This window comes from Varroa destructor, unplaced genomic scaffold (genome assembly GCF_002443255.2).
Source record: "Varroa destructor unplaced genomic scaffold, Vdes_3.0 BEIS01000004.1, whole genome shotgun sequence".
Classification (NCBI taxonomy): Eukaryota; Metazoa; Arthropoda; class Arachnida; order Mesostigmata; family Varroidae; genus Varroa; species Varroa destructor.
Genome location: NW_019211457.1, coordinates 4,161,782 through 4,177,923, shown reverse-complemented (window position 1 = coordinate 4,177,923; position 16,142 = coordinate 4,161,782). Strand labels below are relative to the sequence as shown.

General features: G+C 41.7%; 2 protein-coding genes across 5 annotated transcripts in view; one reads left to right on the top strand and one right to left on the bottom strand.

Moving 5' to 3' along the window:
- ex (FERM domain containing expanded) overlaps positions 1-14,427 on the bottom strand; it is a 78,086-nt gene extending 63,659 nt beyond the window's left edge. For 2 of the 3 annotated variants that reach the window (XM_086988840.1, XM_022802701.2), the window contains exons 1-2: positions 12,366-14,427; positions 12,118-12,263 (exon numbers count right to left, since the gene is read on the bottom strand). The gene's annotated coding sequence lies outside the window, so the exon portion shown is untranslated. The remainder of the gene's footprint in view (positions 1-12,117; positions 12,264-12,365) is intronic. The other variant, XM_022802702.2, reaches the window with a different exon arrangement.
- The window catches only part of PNKP (Polynucleotide kinase 3'-phosphatase), a 42,347-nt gene that overhangs the window by 5,812 nt on the left and 20,393 nt on the right, over positions 1-16,142 (top strand). For both annotated transcript variants that reach the window (XM_086988842.1, XM_086988841.1), the window contains exon 2: positions 4,695-4,896. In XM_086988842.1, the coding sequence (XP_086844968.1) occupies positions 4,779-4,896 (118 nt within the window). In that variant the 5' untranslated portion in view covers positions 4,695-4,778. The remainder of the gene's footprint in view (positions 1-4,694; positions 4,897-16,142) is intronic.

Here is a 16,142-nt window from a genome sequence, read left to right as displayed (position 1 = left end):
TGAACATTACAGAACAGTTTGGCAGAAGTCTATGAAGACTGAAAAACGTAACACCCTTCACCCCTCCCCGCGCCCGTGACCGGTGATATTCCTCGCGTTTAATTGGACCGTCGTACTGTTGCTGACTGCTGACATTCCCGATGCCCCCCGCACAAAACGACGCTTCGTCGCCTTCCCTTTTTCACCTGTTCAGCCCATCTATTTTTAAATTCCATCCGCTTATCGCCTCCTTTTCTACCCCATCCTACATTCTCCCGATCGACGCCAGGGTCAATCGTCTTTTTCCACGAACCTTTTCTAACCAGTTCATCGGAATTCGCCCAGAGACATCACGAACAGGTCAAACTGGGCAAGGCATTATACCATTGTCTCAACTCAAGTCACAGTCAGAGCTGATTCTTTGTCCGATACGAACATTTTACCAAAATATCAGAAAGCTTCATTTTGGATCAACGGATCGAGCTGCAAACATTAAGGCATACATTCCGTTGCTCTGTCGGCGTCACTGTTTCGTGCTCCTGTTTTTACATCCTATTCGCGCCACACGAAGATGCCAATAATCCGGCCGTTGTACTTCGTTGTGCGGTGCGATCTGACTTACGAGTTATGTCGATTGACGCTCTGATCAGCGTCGTGTTCCTTCTAGTGTTTGGCGCATTATTCATACCACACATTCTGTTACATGCTACAATAAGCAGCGGCTTAATGTTACAACGCGTTGCACGCAATGGAGACAAAATGGAAAGATGAAGATCACAGATGTAATGTTGTGCAAGTAGGCTAAAAAATGCAGAGGCCCTGAATAAAAATGATTGACTGTTAGAAGTAGGGGGTATCTTTACCATTTCACGTTCACCAAAACAGGACATAAAAAAATGACAGAGGTAAAAAAGAGTCAAGTTCGGAAGCGAGCAGCAGAAGACAGATGAAACATAGATGCTATAGTCAAAAGCTTGAATTCTAGATGCTTACAGCATCGATTATAGTAATGAACTGATCTTTCTGGCTTGAAAACTTCAAAGTGCGTGGTGTGCTGGGGCTATGCTAATGACCAGATAATTTGCTTATTCACAGACAATACTGGCAAGCACTAAGGCGGAAGCCTCACACGCGATACTTCCATATTTGTCTGTACCGTAATTAACATCAAGCTTATAAACTTCAAAGCTTGGCGGCGACATGTAGCCCACCTGGAAGCCTCGAATCGGTTACTCATCGAAACGAGTCGATATTTGTACTTCCGTAAGTTAGGCCGAGTTCACGCTCCTCTGGCCTCGGCGCGTTAGCTCTCCTATGCTTCTCTTAGCATGTTTGTCTTTATAAAATTAGAAAAATCGTTCCATTGTGCAGCGAAATCACAAGCACACTTATCCAAATGGGAATACTAGACTGGGTCTAGCCATTTATGTTGTGATGTGAACCTAACACTAGGATTTATATACGATTAGAAAAACTATCGTAGGTCTGATCTGCATAGCAGGCGATGTTACTTAGAAGGTCAGGGGCGATCGGGTAAAAATCGCCTAGTCGTATTGAATAGAGAGACCACTGAATGAACTAGAAAAGATAATAATAAAGAATAACTATAAATAAATTTATAGTACTTTTTTACTACGTTTGTGCACTATGCGTAACCGGGTAGTTTGCTTCCAATAGGGAGGTGGTCAAGCATTACTCTATTTCTTTACAATATGAAACTAAGCAAAATGCCAATTATCACTTAATATTTTAGCCCGCAAAATAGTTCAGAATAATTGTCACCCGTTTCACCTCATACCGATACCGTATTTTCGGTACTTCGTCCTTCTCAACATATGCTAACAATAGTAAGAACAATATCGATGAAGGGGACTAGGACTAAAACATTTTTGAATGCAGGCTACGCAGAATACAAGATATCTCGGACGATGCGTCCTACTTTAAACAGTTTAAATAATCGAAGTTATTAATATAAATTATGACCTGTTGATTGATTTACATTTATAAATGATTCTCTCCGTTAAGGTTACGTCAACGTTAGAGTAGACCTAAATAAGTGCTGCCATTCGTTTTCGGTGGTAAATATGGCGCGAAGGTAAATAATCCAAATGTTGAAGGTACATGATAAGGGCATCGATGGACGACAGCGTCGGCGAGAAATTTGATGGTATTTCGCTAGGGAAATACATTGTAATTTATATTTACATTGATTATAAATAATTCACACTGTTCATCTAGCATTTCGCTCGATCCGTGGCAGCACATTACGAAACCAAATCTCCATACATACAGAACGCAACGTACATAGATCTGCATCAACAATTTTATATCTATTATACAAGAAAATATGAATGTTTTCAAAGTTTGCCGCCAAAAAATTCAAAGAATTTCGCAGCTGTATTTGTTCGGTGTATTTTTGTAGTCTCATGTTGGCGCAGCCAGCAGTACGCCTCGTTGTCAAGCGCCATCGAGCCGCACCTGGAAAGAGAAAATCTCGACAAAGTATTTCTACTGATTATGCATAAATTATATTTCAATTCATATTAGAGATTGTCGTTGAAGTAAGAAGGGACGCTCGGTCCCATTTCAGTGTTAGCATTTTGTTAGCATACTTGAAAAGATTGGGGCACGTATACCAAAAACATCGGAGCCAACTAGGGCATATGGTTGTTAAAGAATCAGGGAATCAAGATCGGAATGTGACACTGTATACGTGTGATCGGAGGATTGAGCGAGTTAATGTTGTTAAAAGATCTGTAAAAAAAAACAAAAAAAAAAAAATGGCTATAAGTTTGGTTTGACAAGGGTAATTCAAACAGACCTCGACTCTTTCGCTTTGCATGGAAATCGAGTGGAGCGGAAAGACTTTGTTGGGGTATTTAATGTTCGATTGAAGACCAGTACACTCACTAGGGTAGCAATGGAGTCCAACTGAATAATTCACGATTTTCCACAACAATTGCGACAAGAAGAGATAATTGGCGACGATCGATGAGAAGAAAACGAAAACGATTCGCTAGAATGCCTTTCTCAGATTAGGCAAAATGCAATTTTTATCCTTACGTTTGCGTTCAAATTTCGGTAGAAACTGCGTAATTTTGTTGGCCTTTTGGCCCAATCTCACGTCAGTAATACATCCCGTTTCGCTTGGCTGTCGCTGCCTAGCTTATCTGCCCCATGTTGCTTTTAAGACATCATAATTATTGTCAGTAGGACCCGTTCTTCACATTAATAAATGTAGAATCTGTACGTTCAATGCCGTACACGTATACTGCCTTGCTTTCCACGTTGGCATGATTTTCGCCGATATATTTTAGGCTTCGTCTTTTAATTTTGAACCGCGAAGCGGCGTTACACTGTGGCACTATGTTATCATGCAGGATTTTACATTGCTACATAAATGTAACAGAAGCCAGCGCATGTGCAGATCATGCTCATGTGTTCCTTATAGAACCACCGATGGTGAGATTTAAATTGACGGAGCAAATTTCAACAAAAACGAATCGATCGAACTTCGACCTAATCAAGTATCGATCCTAGTGCCTTCTCTAGGTGCCTAATTTGGCATTCACCTGTGACGCCGCATAGTTACTAAAGAATATTAAAGCCGAAACGGCTAAAATACTCACTCAACCTGTTCACAGTATTGCTTTCTAATCGGTGACAAAATAAATGTTTTGAATTTTTAGTTTAGTACTGTCGTTTGAGGTAATTTAGATTCAAAACCGGGCGTAGCTACGCCTCGTTTCACGCTGATATAGGCCAACCGTCTAAAGCGATGCTTTCTTATCTTCTTTTTGCAAACTTAAGTTTAATAGAACAATTTATCATGTAATCCACATTGAGTACACGCAGCTGCCTCTTACATAAAGCAAGCTGCGTAGCCTAAAAGAATCCACCTTGCAGTGAAGCTGGCTCATGTTATGGACCGGCAAAAATTATCACAATCACTCGAATCATAATACTGCCGATTGGCCTGAAGTCCACACACTTCACCAGTGAACAAAGTGACCCATGTGAAACGAAACCGATCGTTTACTTAGAAATTTCATTTCATTCGCGATCCAAATATGCAAATGTCCGCGTCACGAGATCACTCTTTTAGCAGTTCTTCACCGTAACACCAACAAACGGTACCTTCTTCAAAAATCGTTTATATTGTAATTCGTATTGACGTCATCACGATCGTGGTTTTTTTTTTATATCCTTCTACATATTATCTAACATTATCTTTGCTGCTAGCCGTCCGTAATATTGTCAATAAAAAAACAGACCCACCGGCCTCCCTTTCAACTGGCTACTGATTACTGTCCAAGAACACTCCACTTTTTGTAATCAAATAAACGTAAAAGTAATACAATGGGACCGACTAACTTCGGCTCCCCCTACCGCTTTCGCCATCCGTAACGTTACGTAAGGCATAGGCAAAAGATCTACAGAAGAGCATGGGCGTGAACGTAAGCGGAAATGCAAGATCATGAGAGAAACTCAACAAATAGCCTTCGTGGAAAGTAACCAATGACAATCAAATGCTGCGCTCCGCGACGGAAATACAACGGCAAGAAGTGTCACCCATCTCGCATAAAGAGTCGTCGAAAAAAACTAAATCCATACAGGGGATGCACAGCATTGTAGTTGTAAGCCTACGCTGGGGTGGTGATTCTAAACGTACACAATAGAGAACTTAAAATGACCTTTTTTTATTTTTTTGTTAGTATCGCATTTTAATAGATCGGTAGATAGGCAGAACGTGAGCGGAACAACCATGTCAAGAATGGTCGGTCAGTTTGTATTCGGAGATGTTTTTCGTGAGTGACACGGTCGAAGCACTCTGCAAAGAGGATTTTTTCCGTCAACCGTCGGCCTGGCGTGCGCCATACTGTCAGCCGCTGGAGTCTTCTTGGATACCATTACTTGGTACGAGGAATTCACAGGTTTGTCCTGTTAGATCCAGATTCAAACATAGAGGTGTGGTAAGACAAAATACCTAATGTAATTTTTTCCCAGCGCAATCGTTAGCGACTATTTCTATTAGTTTTAATTTTTTTTTTTTCAACAAAGTAGCTTAACCGTACGATTGATTCTTTTCGTCTTGAAATCAAATGAATTTCATTAAGTTCTTTCGAACGATCTGCGATGAAAGCATCTATCTATTTGAGATTTTACAAAAAGGTCTGTGAGCTGTTTTGTCGATTTCTATACAGTTTAAATGGCGCAACAAATTTCACCGAAAAGTCATCGGCTTTTCCGTCTACTTGCCTCTGTCAGCTAGCAAATGAAATGGGCGTAATAAATTTACTCGACGTTATACTATTTCTTTTCGGTAAACACCAAACCATAGCTGGGTTTCGCTGTATAGCCCAGTGCTGGATTACAACATTTCCAATGCTCATAGTCGCGAGATCGACTGGAACGACGTCAGCCATCTTTTTTTTTTCGAAGAGAAAGTTGCTACTTGAATAGAGATAGGTGCCTAGATGGTGTTTGTTGACTGAGTTTTCGCTTTTTATCGTTGTATATATAGTCTACTAGCGAGATGTACAGAAATGATTAGTATGTCTGGGTGTGTAGATACTGATAGTGTAAAATAATCAGCCATATTTAATCTAATAACCAAAGCAATGTGCGTCAATAGATGTTTACTTTATATTGTGTATATATACTTCTCTCTTTTACTTGATGTAACTTGTTTCTTTGTGACGGATATTGCCTATGCCGCGTATCGCCAGAGTGTAGTGCTGGCCCAGACGTGATACAGGGGTAACAATTACAATCTTTAGTCTTAGTACCGTTCTGAGTGCCTTGAGACGTGAAGGTTTTAGTAGTACAAGACGAGCTTGCCTATGGGCAGTTGGTCGATGGGTTAGATGTGATTGAAACGTACTGAAATACGTTTAGGATCACAACAAACTATAAAGTTACCTACCGCATGTGCTTTCAGAAAGTGCGCCTGCATTTTTTCAGAATCGAAACATGACTGATAGTTATCTCTGGTTTTCTTCTTAATATAAAGTTGAAGAAATAACTTTGTCAGAGGTGACCTAGTGAAGTAACACGACCTAGACTTGTCATTTGTATATAGACACAATCATGCACGTGCCAAACCCCGTATGCCTGTTTTCTACTTTTACATTGTTTAGAAAACCTAGTGAGTTGAAAAATCGATGGGTCAACTTGAGCCTAATTAACTCAATTAATCGTCGAAATTTAATAATAAATACTACTTGCCCGTATATGAAGCACGCATGTGTAAAAGTCGGTTCGAGACCTTGACCTTGAATTCGTTCGCTCTCGAACGATTTACATAGATACCTTGTTTGCCAACATCCTAACGACGTTGAAAAGTCCACTTGTCGCATGTAGCCTTACACCCTATACTTCGGTTTAGTTGACTACAACGCCTTCTCAAGGAAGAAGCATTGTCCCATATAACGATATAGCGAGTCTCCTATATAGTTACGTTCTTCACACAATTATAATGTTTACGATTATATTACTACGAACAATGCCGCTCCAGCAAAAACCTATCAAGGTTTGAGAAAGCGTGGATCTTCAAAAGTAGCGCGCCTCCTGTTTCAATTCATTGATGGTTCTTGAACATATGCGATAAACCAGCCGATTCTACAGGAAATCTGCTTCAGCAACGTTAGCAACCGATAGAAAAGTTTACAGACATTTGTCCCTTTACAGAATATCTGCGCATTTTATGTATGATTTTTCTTTTAATTTGGACTACTTGAAAGACCGTCAGGTTAACATGATTACCTTAACTAGATGCTTATGGGTTGGGGTTCTGTCTGGGCCACAGTAATGCATGTAACTAGGCCAATAGTGAGCCAACTGGCCCTGATTTGCTGTTGCACGCACCATGAGCAATAAGGATTGAACTTTGCTTACAGATGCATGGAACGCATATCACTCGGCATACATGATTTTGCTATTTTCGAAAACGAAAAGCTGGTAGTCGGTAGCAGAACTATAGTAACCTGTTGGTTCTGCGACTTCGTTTCGAGATTTCGAAGCCGAAGGACAAAAGAGGATAAAATCAGTTTAAGCCTTGAACAGCCTAAACTGAGCCCGAAGACTGTGCGGCAAGGCCTGCTCAGAGTTATTTCTATTACACGAAACTTTGTGCATCGGATCGACTAATCAAAAAAAAAAATACCTTCGTTTTGCCTATGTATAAGCGAGAATCGATTGCTATTTCAGGCTACGGCCTAAATAAAAGCCTATGAGAGATGAATATATACTATGATCGATTTTAGCCTCTTTCAAGCACACTGAGGTATCGTCATCAGCAGATGTTGTTACTATACTTAATCGAAATGTTACCTTTGTTCTTCCATTAATACACCTACCCACTATATAGAGTCTGTGTTGACTCATTCGAGTACGGTTCACTTTGTTGCAGTTGTGCGACTATATAGAAGCACTGTTTTATGCTAGTCGAAACTTAGTGTTATAACAGTAACTTCAATCGGTTTCTAACGTCGATCTCACCTACGCAACTATGTAATCATTAAATTCGTAATTTGAAGGAGAACATGAGGTATAGATAGATATACTTCGCGGCGATCAGCCGCTTTACAAGTTTGGTGATAAGTGAGTTACGATTGCTATGAGTGAAATCCTTGTTCAATAATCTGTTATTTTTTTAAATTAATCTTAAAGAGAGCCGTATCTTTTCGTAGCTGGGCAGTGTAGCGCTCCGCAACTGTTGGCCATATATACACACACTGCTTTCGTAGCGCTATGGTGGACCAAACGTTTTTTAACAGTTGTATAATCTATTCTCATATCGAACGCGTGCATGTTTAAAGAGACCAATGGCGGCTAGGAAAAGTTCCGCTGCGTCCAAAAATCTCTAACTGTATTAAATATTCCGTCCGCTATCGATATTAGGCATTCCTCCAGCGCGAAACGAATTTCGGGCTTGAAACTGCCCCATGATATTTGCAGGCTAATCCGTCACCCAGTCAATGTCATTACGTAAAATCTTCCAGATTTCATTTTTGTTCGAACCCTTATCAGCCTCTGAAATTTCGGCTATTTCAGTGAAAAGTCACAGAGGTCTATGACGTTAAACTGGTGTTGCTAATAACTGTAGCACCCTTGCAATCATCACGATATTTTCATCTGTCTTTCTATGGATTTTAATAGATGAAAATTTTCTGCCCAAGTTCTTGATAGCCGTTTTTTGCGTGTTAGGCTATCTTCCACATATATAGATAGACTGAACTTGTAACGTACTGTGGTGACGTTCTAGCCTAGCACTATTTTCAAACGAGCGCTGCAATAATTTCTCATCAACCAGATCGCATCTACAATCAAGCAAATAATTTGGTTGCCATAACATAGTTAAGCGTTCGATCGTCAGTAGTTCTAGGACGCGGACGATTTCCTTACAGCGACCTGAATCCGTGCAAACGTACCGTTTGCCTGGGCCCGGGAAGTTCTGAGTTTTTCTCGAAGTCCTTGAAGCGTTGTACAAAAATTATTGTGAGATCGTGTAAAGACCCCTTTGTGTAAAACTATTTCAAAATCGACACTTGAACAACGGAAGATCATTGTGAAACTTCCCGTAAGCCGTACCTGCTTGCCTCCTGTTATCCTGCGACTATTTTTACTAAGTCTTAGTTCTATATTTAAGGCATATTCGATGTGAAAATATTATAGCTGAGAAACAATTTTGATATATTCCCATCTAGCACAGCGGAAAATTTTGACAAGATACATAAAATTTAGGTAGATGTCCATTATGTTTGGTATTTTTTCATCTTGTCGTGCATTAATTATATCATCCGAAAAGCCAAAACTCTTTCACAACAGACTCGTTCTCGACCTGCAACAGTAATTCTAGTTTTTCTCTTTAAATTGATATCTGGATGGGTAGATCCGGCGCTCTTGGGAACAAGCCAAATAACGCTATCACTATGGATCCGTCACTAAATGCCGCTGTACAATGATGAATGCTGGTCATTGATGTGCCTTAGATGTTTAATTATTTTACACATCGAAGACGCTCAGCAAACCTAATTCTCTCATTTTCAAATGACCGACCGCCAAGGTTGCCGGCTTGTCTAACAATATTGAGGTGTTACGGCTAAACAACATTTTTTTTTTGTCACACGCACGTTGGCAGAACTTCAGTCGAGTCGATCTTTAATAAGATATCCATCGGCTCCAACGCGTTAGGTACTTACCGTTTTCAACCATATTCTGGCCAGCGGATCCCTTTTAGCAGCAGTGGCACCGAGATCGCTCAAACTCATCAATGATGTGTGGTAAATGCTATTTATCGTAAATAAGCCTTTCTCTTTTGATCTGTATCTATTTCAACGTCTACGAGGGTTCGCCCAGCTTTTCTTTGAATTGATGGCTAAAACATTTGGTGGTCGTTTATCGCAAATCTTACTTTGGACGCTGTCGTCATTCCAGGGGGGCCCCGGACTGTGTTGTAGTGCTGGGAATAGCGTTGCGGTTACTTGTTGTTGTGCTGTTCCGTATAATTTCCACGTTTCGACCTCGCGTCTTCAACACAAAACAAAACAGATCTGCTACGGTTTGGCGCGAGTCGCCCCTGACACCATACCGGAAAATAGTAGGAATTTTCAGTTCGAAACCACATACAGTCAAAATATTGAAGCACTTCTTCTATGGGGTTGCGGAAAGACTCACTAAAGTCAACCGCTATGGGCGGGATCTCTATTATTACCTGGCTATTACTTACGTCTTTTACTATCAGTTCGGTCGAATGCGGATGTCGTCGTCGTCGTCGTCAATTCCATTGGGACCCTAAACACGGCAATTAGACCGCTTGGCCTTATTGTCTTTTACTATCATACACGATATGATAACTGTATTTATCCCGACTAATCTGTATCTGCAGAAAAATAACGCTATGGATATTCATTTACGGTGTATTGCAGGCAGCGGCGAAGCGAAGTAGTAATATTCCTCGGAGTCAATTTACTTCTAGTGAAGCTCTCCAACTCGCGCCATCGTTCTAAATAACATAGGTGCTCCTCAAAATCTAAGAAACATTGCGAGATTCAGTAGCCACAAGGGAGTTTCCTCAACTGCTATACTATATCGTAGACACACTGAACAGTAGCCGGCTTTTAAGGAAGTTTAGCATTCATCTTATCTCGCCATAATTATGATCCTACTCTGCCGTTATTGTTGCAGCCGATTAGTACGCTCGAAAAAACGGTCTAAATGTCTGAAGTTTTTCGTCGAGCGCGAAACGAACTCTGTCTTCGGCCGGATTCGAACCCAGACCATCATGCATCCCTAAAGTACAGCACGTAAGCTCATTGTCCATTATATAATCCATTACGTACGAATCCCACGCTATATGTTATCATTCCTACATGCTGTTTTGCGTTCTGGAAAATTTGGGAATCACGGAGTATCTATGTATGAATGTCGCAGCCACACCAACACATGAACTTAAACGTGCATAGGAACGATTTTTTTTTGTCAATATTCTCTATCATAGATAACCATATATATAACATACATTGGCATAATGTAAAGCTGATCAGAGACAGATTGTCTTTTAAAAGAGCGCACTCAATATAATTGGTTGTATCTTCACGACAAACAAAAGAAGTTTAGTCATCCGCATTTAGAAGATAAGTCTAAGGTTGTACTGCAACGGCCAAGAGTCAGTCGTAGATAAATTAAGATGCGACTGACACTTCGACATCGTCTAGTCCTGAAATGATATAGTACATTTACCCTAGAGGGCCATGGCAACAGACTGAACTTGATGAAACGAATCATGTGTCTGAACAAGCTTATAGACGCCACACGTGAAGAAATTTCGCTAAACAGAAAATAACCTTCGTGGCCTATTTCTGAACTAACACTACGTTTAAGTTCAAGACTCCAATTCAAACAAGATGGCGTTTAATGTTCGAAATCATCTCTTTGGTAGTAGATATCTGATGACATATAATTGAGAAACTGGCCGCATTTTCCGACACGTTGACGACCAAATAACCTCCTTAACATCATCACCAAGCATTTCCGAGGCTTCAGATGTCCGCCATGGATAGAATTTTACTAAACCCGCGGTCTCATGGGAACAGGCCGTGTAAAATCTAACTAGCGCCCATAAACATGCGGTCGCTATCGGAAAAGGAACGGGTCGTTTCATAACGGTGTGTGCAGCGATACGATAACTTGACACGACACGAAACTTGTGGTTTCTGGCTAACTTTTTTCAAAAGAGCTGTGCTTACGTAATAGCCTTTTTGGACGCTTGCCAAGGTAGTAACTTTAATGCTTAGCGGTAACGCAATTTGGCAGTTACACACAGTACTTTTAGACCACAGTTTTTTTGGTATTTACACACAAAATATCCCACGTATAGTACTAACCACTCGACAAGCAATAAATGCAATTATATATACTTTAATTTGGCTGGAAGAAATCCCTGTGCTTATGTGGTAGCTGTTTTATTATTGGTAGGACACTACATGAGGCCCTCATGACCTAAGCCCCGTCCACAAAACTTTCTCGGACTTAGAAGTTGCATTTCAATCGAATTGAAATCTCTACGTAAGAATCAACCTTAAAACCAGTCGATATTCTGATTATGAATGACGGTCATGACGACGTCTTTGACCACAAATTGTCAAAGCATTTACCTTTCAGAATGAATTGAGCAAGACGATCGGATTCTCCGACAGATGGTCTACTCAGGCAGTGATTTACGCCTAATACCTGATTTAAGCCGCCTATTTTAGAGCACATAGAGGTTTGGCGGGATACCACGACCCGCCCCTAAGGGTATTCCATCATTTCTTCTATGTATGTTCTTCGAAAAGATTCTTCCTTTCCGTCTCGACTTTTATATATAAACATAACATTTCTTTGTATGCACTCTAAAAGTGCATATGTACCTTTTGCTAACTTATATATATTATTGGATATATAATTACGTGACATAAAACCGCGGCTTTTTATAAACTTGCATTGGTGCACGGGCAACGCATGATGTTTCTCATGTAAAAAAACCTTTCCCGCGCATGCTTTTTTTTCGGCTGAGTCTTCAACAAGTTTTTTCTTACAGCCGGATTTAATATAGAAGATAGCTGAAACATTTCTAAACGCTTCTGATATGCTTACGTATATGTAGGAGTCCCTTGAACGACGCGCTGTCTGCAGTCACTCTCGTGGTCAGTGTACGCTCTCATAGGGAATCCGTGCGCATCGTGTATCCGCACACAGACACTGCTTGACGATGATCGTGAAGCTGGTAGTTCGATTTCTGTCTGATAAGGAAAATTGCGCGAAAAAAAACTAGTGACTATAAAATAAAAGCGAAAATTACTCGCTTACTCTATTGTATAGCTACAATAAAAAAATGCACTCACCAAAGATGAGCTCCAGCGTGGCCTTTCTGATCTTATCAGCTGTGAGGTCCGTTCTGGGCTGGCTACGGTGGCAGACAAATCCAAAATGTCAATGAAATGAAACTTTCACGAAAATCCACAAAACACTTTACAATACATTTGAACAGAGAGACAATTTGTATTCCAGTCGATGTAATAATGGATTGACTCCCATATCAGCTCCACTGGCCAATATCATCAGTTTTATCACAAATCCCGTTCGTATAACTTCGTTGATGTACGACACACTCTGTTGATCTATCGTGTCACGAAACAAATCTCTCCAGAAATAACCGATAAGAATTATTAAGTTGCTGCTCGTAGATGAGCGGGCAGACACCGAAAATTCTAAATGTATCAGAGCTATTTATATGTAAAAACAGAGTCATTTGAAACCAGGCTCAATCAAGTACGACTGTTAGCTGCCACTGTCCCTGCCTGTCACCTATCAGATCGGCCGTAACGTTTTACGTTGAGAGATGAACCTCTAGGATGCGTGTATCCGACGGTAGAGAACAGAGACACGTCAACGAATACGTATAACTGTTTATCTTCACATAGTAACAATAACAAATGAAGTTGCACATAAATTTTCTTCACAGTTACACTGCTGCGAATAATCGTTGGTTGGTGGACGCCAAGCGCTCCAATCTCTCCGAAGCACTCTGGATCACCCTTACGTTGTTTTTGACAACTAGTATCGAAGCTGTGTCGCGCACGCACCAGGACCGTTGTCTTGGTAGCGTCTATTCAAACGACGCGCCGTTCACCGGTCAGTCTTCGCTTGCTGTTCTTCCCCTCCATCGAAGGCTTCAACATTAAAGAAGATAAATAAAGCAGAGACGTACTCTATTATTTATCAGACAAACGCTAAACCCATTCACTTTTATCTTGAACAGACTAGCTCTTCGGTTAGGATTGTTAGCCTCTGTGCACTGTTCTCGGCACTGAGGATCGAATGCGCATGTTTGACCTTCCTTCCGATTCGTGATGGTGGCACTGATGCTACAGTTATTGCCACCTAACCGCCATTTGCCTCTCTTGCGGTTGCACTTTGTAGTCGCTAACGAAAAACCTGCAGCAAGAGTTTTATCACGTGACACGAACGGCTCCCCACAACTAATGCCAATTTTCTATCGCTAGATTTGCTGCTTCAGCCAAAATACAAATCATTGTATCACCAGGTTATTGTATACAGCATCAACGAAACAGGTTGGCACGTAACGTAGCACATCAGACTGTATCGTACCGGTGAAGCCAGTCAGACCCAGCGACCGAACCCTTCTTTTTTCCTCAGTGCAGAAGCGTTTCTTAGAGCTCTTCTGTACGTTCGCTCGAGAAGCAATCGCGTTAGAAACAGTCACAGCGACGGCCAACTGGAATGCATCAGCGGCAAGCAGTCGCCGATCGCAGCTTCAGAGTTTCGCCCGCGTCGAACTAATACTGGAAGCCGCTGTCCTGTATGTCTGTGATTCGTTCACTGTCCTGCTTGGTCCTGGGATTCACTACCCTACTACTGCTGCAGACGGACGGCCCGTCGTGTTAGTTTGTTTTCGAAGAGCGCGCCTGTTCAACGCCTTCTCATAGAAGCTCTGTATGCTTATGCGCCTGATACTCAAGGGACTACCCGCCCTGGCCACCCCATTGCCTTTACCGTTGGCTGGCGTCAGTTACCGGTTCGTTTCACATGTGACTCTTGCTCTAGTCTTTCTCCCTTTTCGGGGCTGCCGCCTCTCCTCACGCCTGCTCTACTACGGATGCCATTGTGGCTGCAGTTCTCCACGACCGCACTCCGCGAGTTGTTACCGAGCACAGTGACTGACAGTCGACCTTCTGTCGGCTGTGACACTACTATCGCTAATAGTACGTCTTCGTTCGTCACTCGCTGTACTGACCGCGTCGCTACGGTGCTCCGTGACCAGGGTAGGTCTGTTCGTCACCACTCGCTCGCCGCACAGATAGCAGCAGCGGTCTGAACAGCTCCAAGGCAAAGGTAGTACTATAGCAGTTGTAAGCGCGACAGCCGCGAACGGCTAATGGCTAGCGCCCCCGCGCAGCTAGACCAGTCGGTGGTGAGCGATCGAAGAGTCGGAAGCTTTACGTTCCTACAACCAGATGGCGCTCGTGAGCCGAAACGGTGTCGGCCGGGGCCGAGAAGCGCATTGCGCTGGCGAGGGCGATCCCCAGTAAGGAAGAGCGAAAGCGCCGGTCGCTTCGATAAGAGAGAGAGAGAGAGAGAGAGAGAGAGAAATATTGTAGCGGTTAGGAGTCGTTACGAATGTCACTTTTAAACGGGTGGCGCGAAACGTGACCGATAGGAATGACCGGTCTAGCGTGGGGTGAAATAGGTCCGTAAGTGACTAGGTGTGCACAGGCCGATGAGGAGACCACAGGTCAAGCTGTCAAATGCAGTGGTGACAGCCCAAGTGTACGCGGGTGCAAAATGAATACATGTGGCTGGTTTTACCACTATTTATATCGGCCTCGAAGATTGAAAGAAGGGCATTGATTATTTAACTTTAATTATTTTTTCCTTTTCAGATTAACTGCGAGAAAGTCTGCGTGTGCGAAGCAGGTCTATCCGTCTATATAATCGATATATGTTATTTATATAGGCAGCTTTCTGTTATAGTTTCTACAGGTAGCAGAGCTGATAAGGGTGTGTTAATAGTCAGGCTAATAAAGCAGTTAGGGCCTAAGCAGGTTGACAGTCAAAGCAGTATTTGATCGTAGGCGCTATTCACACTGCGTGTACGTACGTTTGTAAGAAAGCAGTGAAGTATGGCCCAAAATAACTATTTCCTTATGTAGACAATATAGGGATAAAAAAATCGCTGGTCCTCGCTAGTTATGCCAGCGTCCGTATGTCGTCCGCGGCGACAAGCAGTTTCGTCTTTTTTACTATTTTAGTGAACTTTCTAGATGATATGTTGGAAAAATAGAAATTCATCTTTCCGATTAGTTTTTGCAATTGGCTGAACTCTATAGATATCAGTCAATTAAATTTTACTCATTCACCTCTGCTGGCACAACTTCACAATATCAGAGAACCATTTAAATTGTTTCGTGTCATATCGTTTTTTTAGCAATTTTGCTGAATCTATAAAATGAATTTTAGAGATTTCTCAAATGCCTTAGAGGTGGTATCAGGGGCAATGGGCGGCTAGATGTCTATCACAATTTTTCTCGCACTCGGAGCCTCTACATGTATTGTTAAATTCGTTGAAAGCTAGCCTATTGTAGAGTCCATGGTGGAACCTATGTACGGCTAGGTCACTAATGACACATCTGTTTAAGCGATTAGTCCTTTTTCACACGTTGTTCGTCATCTCACCCAAAGCAAAGGGATCTATGAATATGGGAGCACAATATCGGTCCTCTTTCCATAGCAAGAGCTTCTTAGGCCTCATACGATCGTATACGTATTTTAAATACTATCGGCCCATTTCTTCACACAACGCCTTAGCTACTTTTAAAAATGCCTCGTGTAGTATACGCTGTGTTTATTGCTTTGCGTTTTTAATATTTCTAGATGATGCAGAGCTAATTTAACGTTCAATGATTCTTTGACAGCACTATATGCCGCTGAAGATGGTCCTACGAGACGAATTTTAGTTATGGCTAAATCGGTCTAATTTCCTAAATTCCCTTCGGAGCTATAGTAAAACTCTTAGACTTCCACAAGCGCGGAAAACCGAGTGTGAGCTTGCGGCAATATTCAACATGGCCAATAACGGAGTGAGCAACATTTTTTTCTAA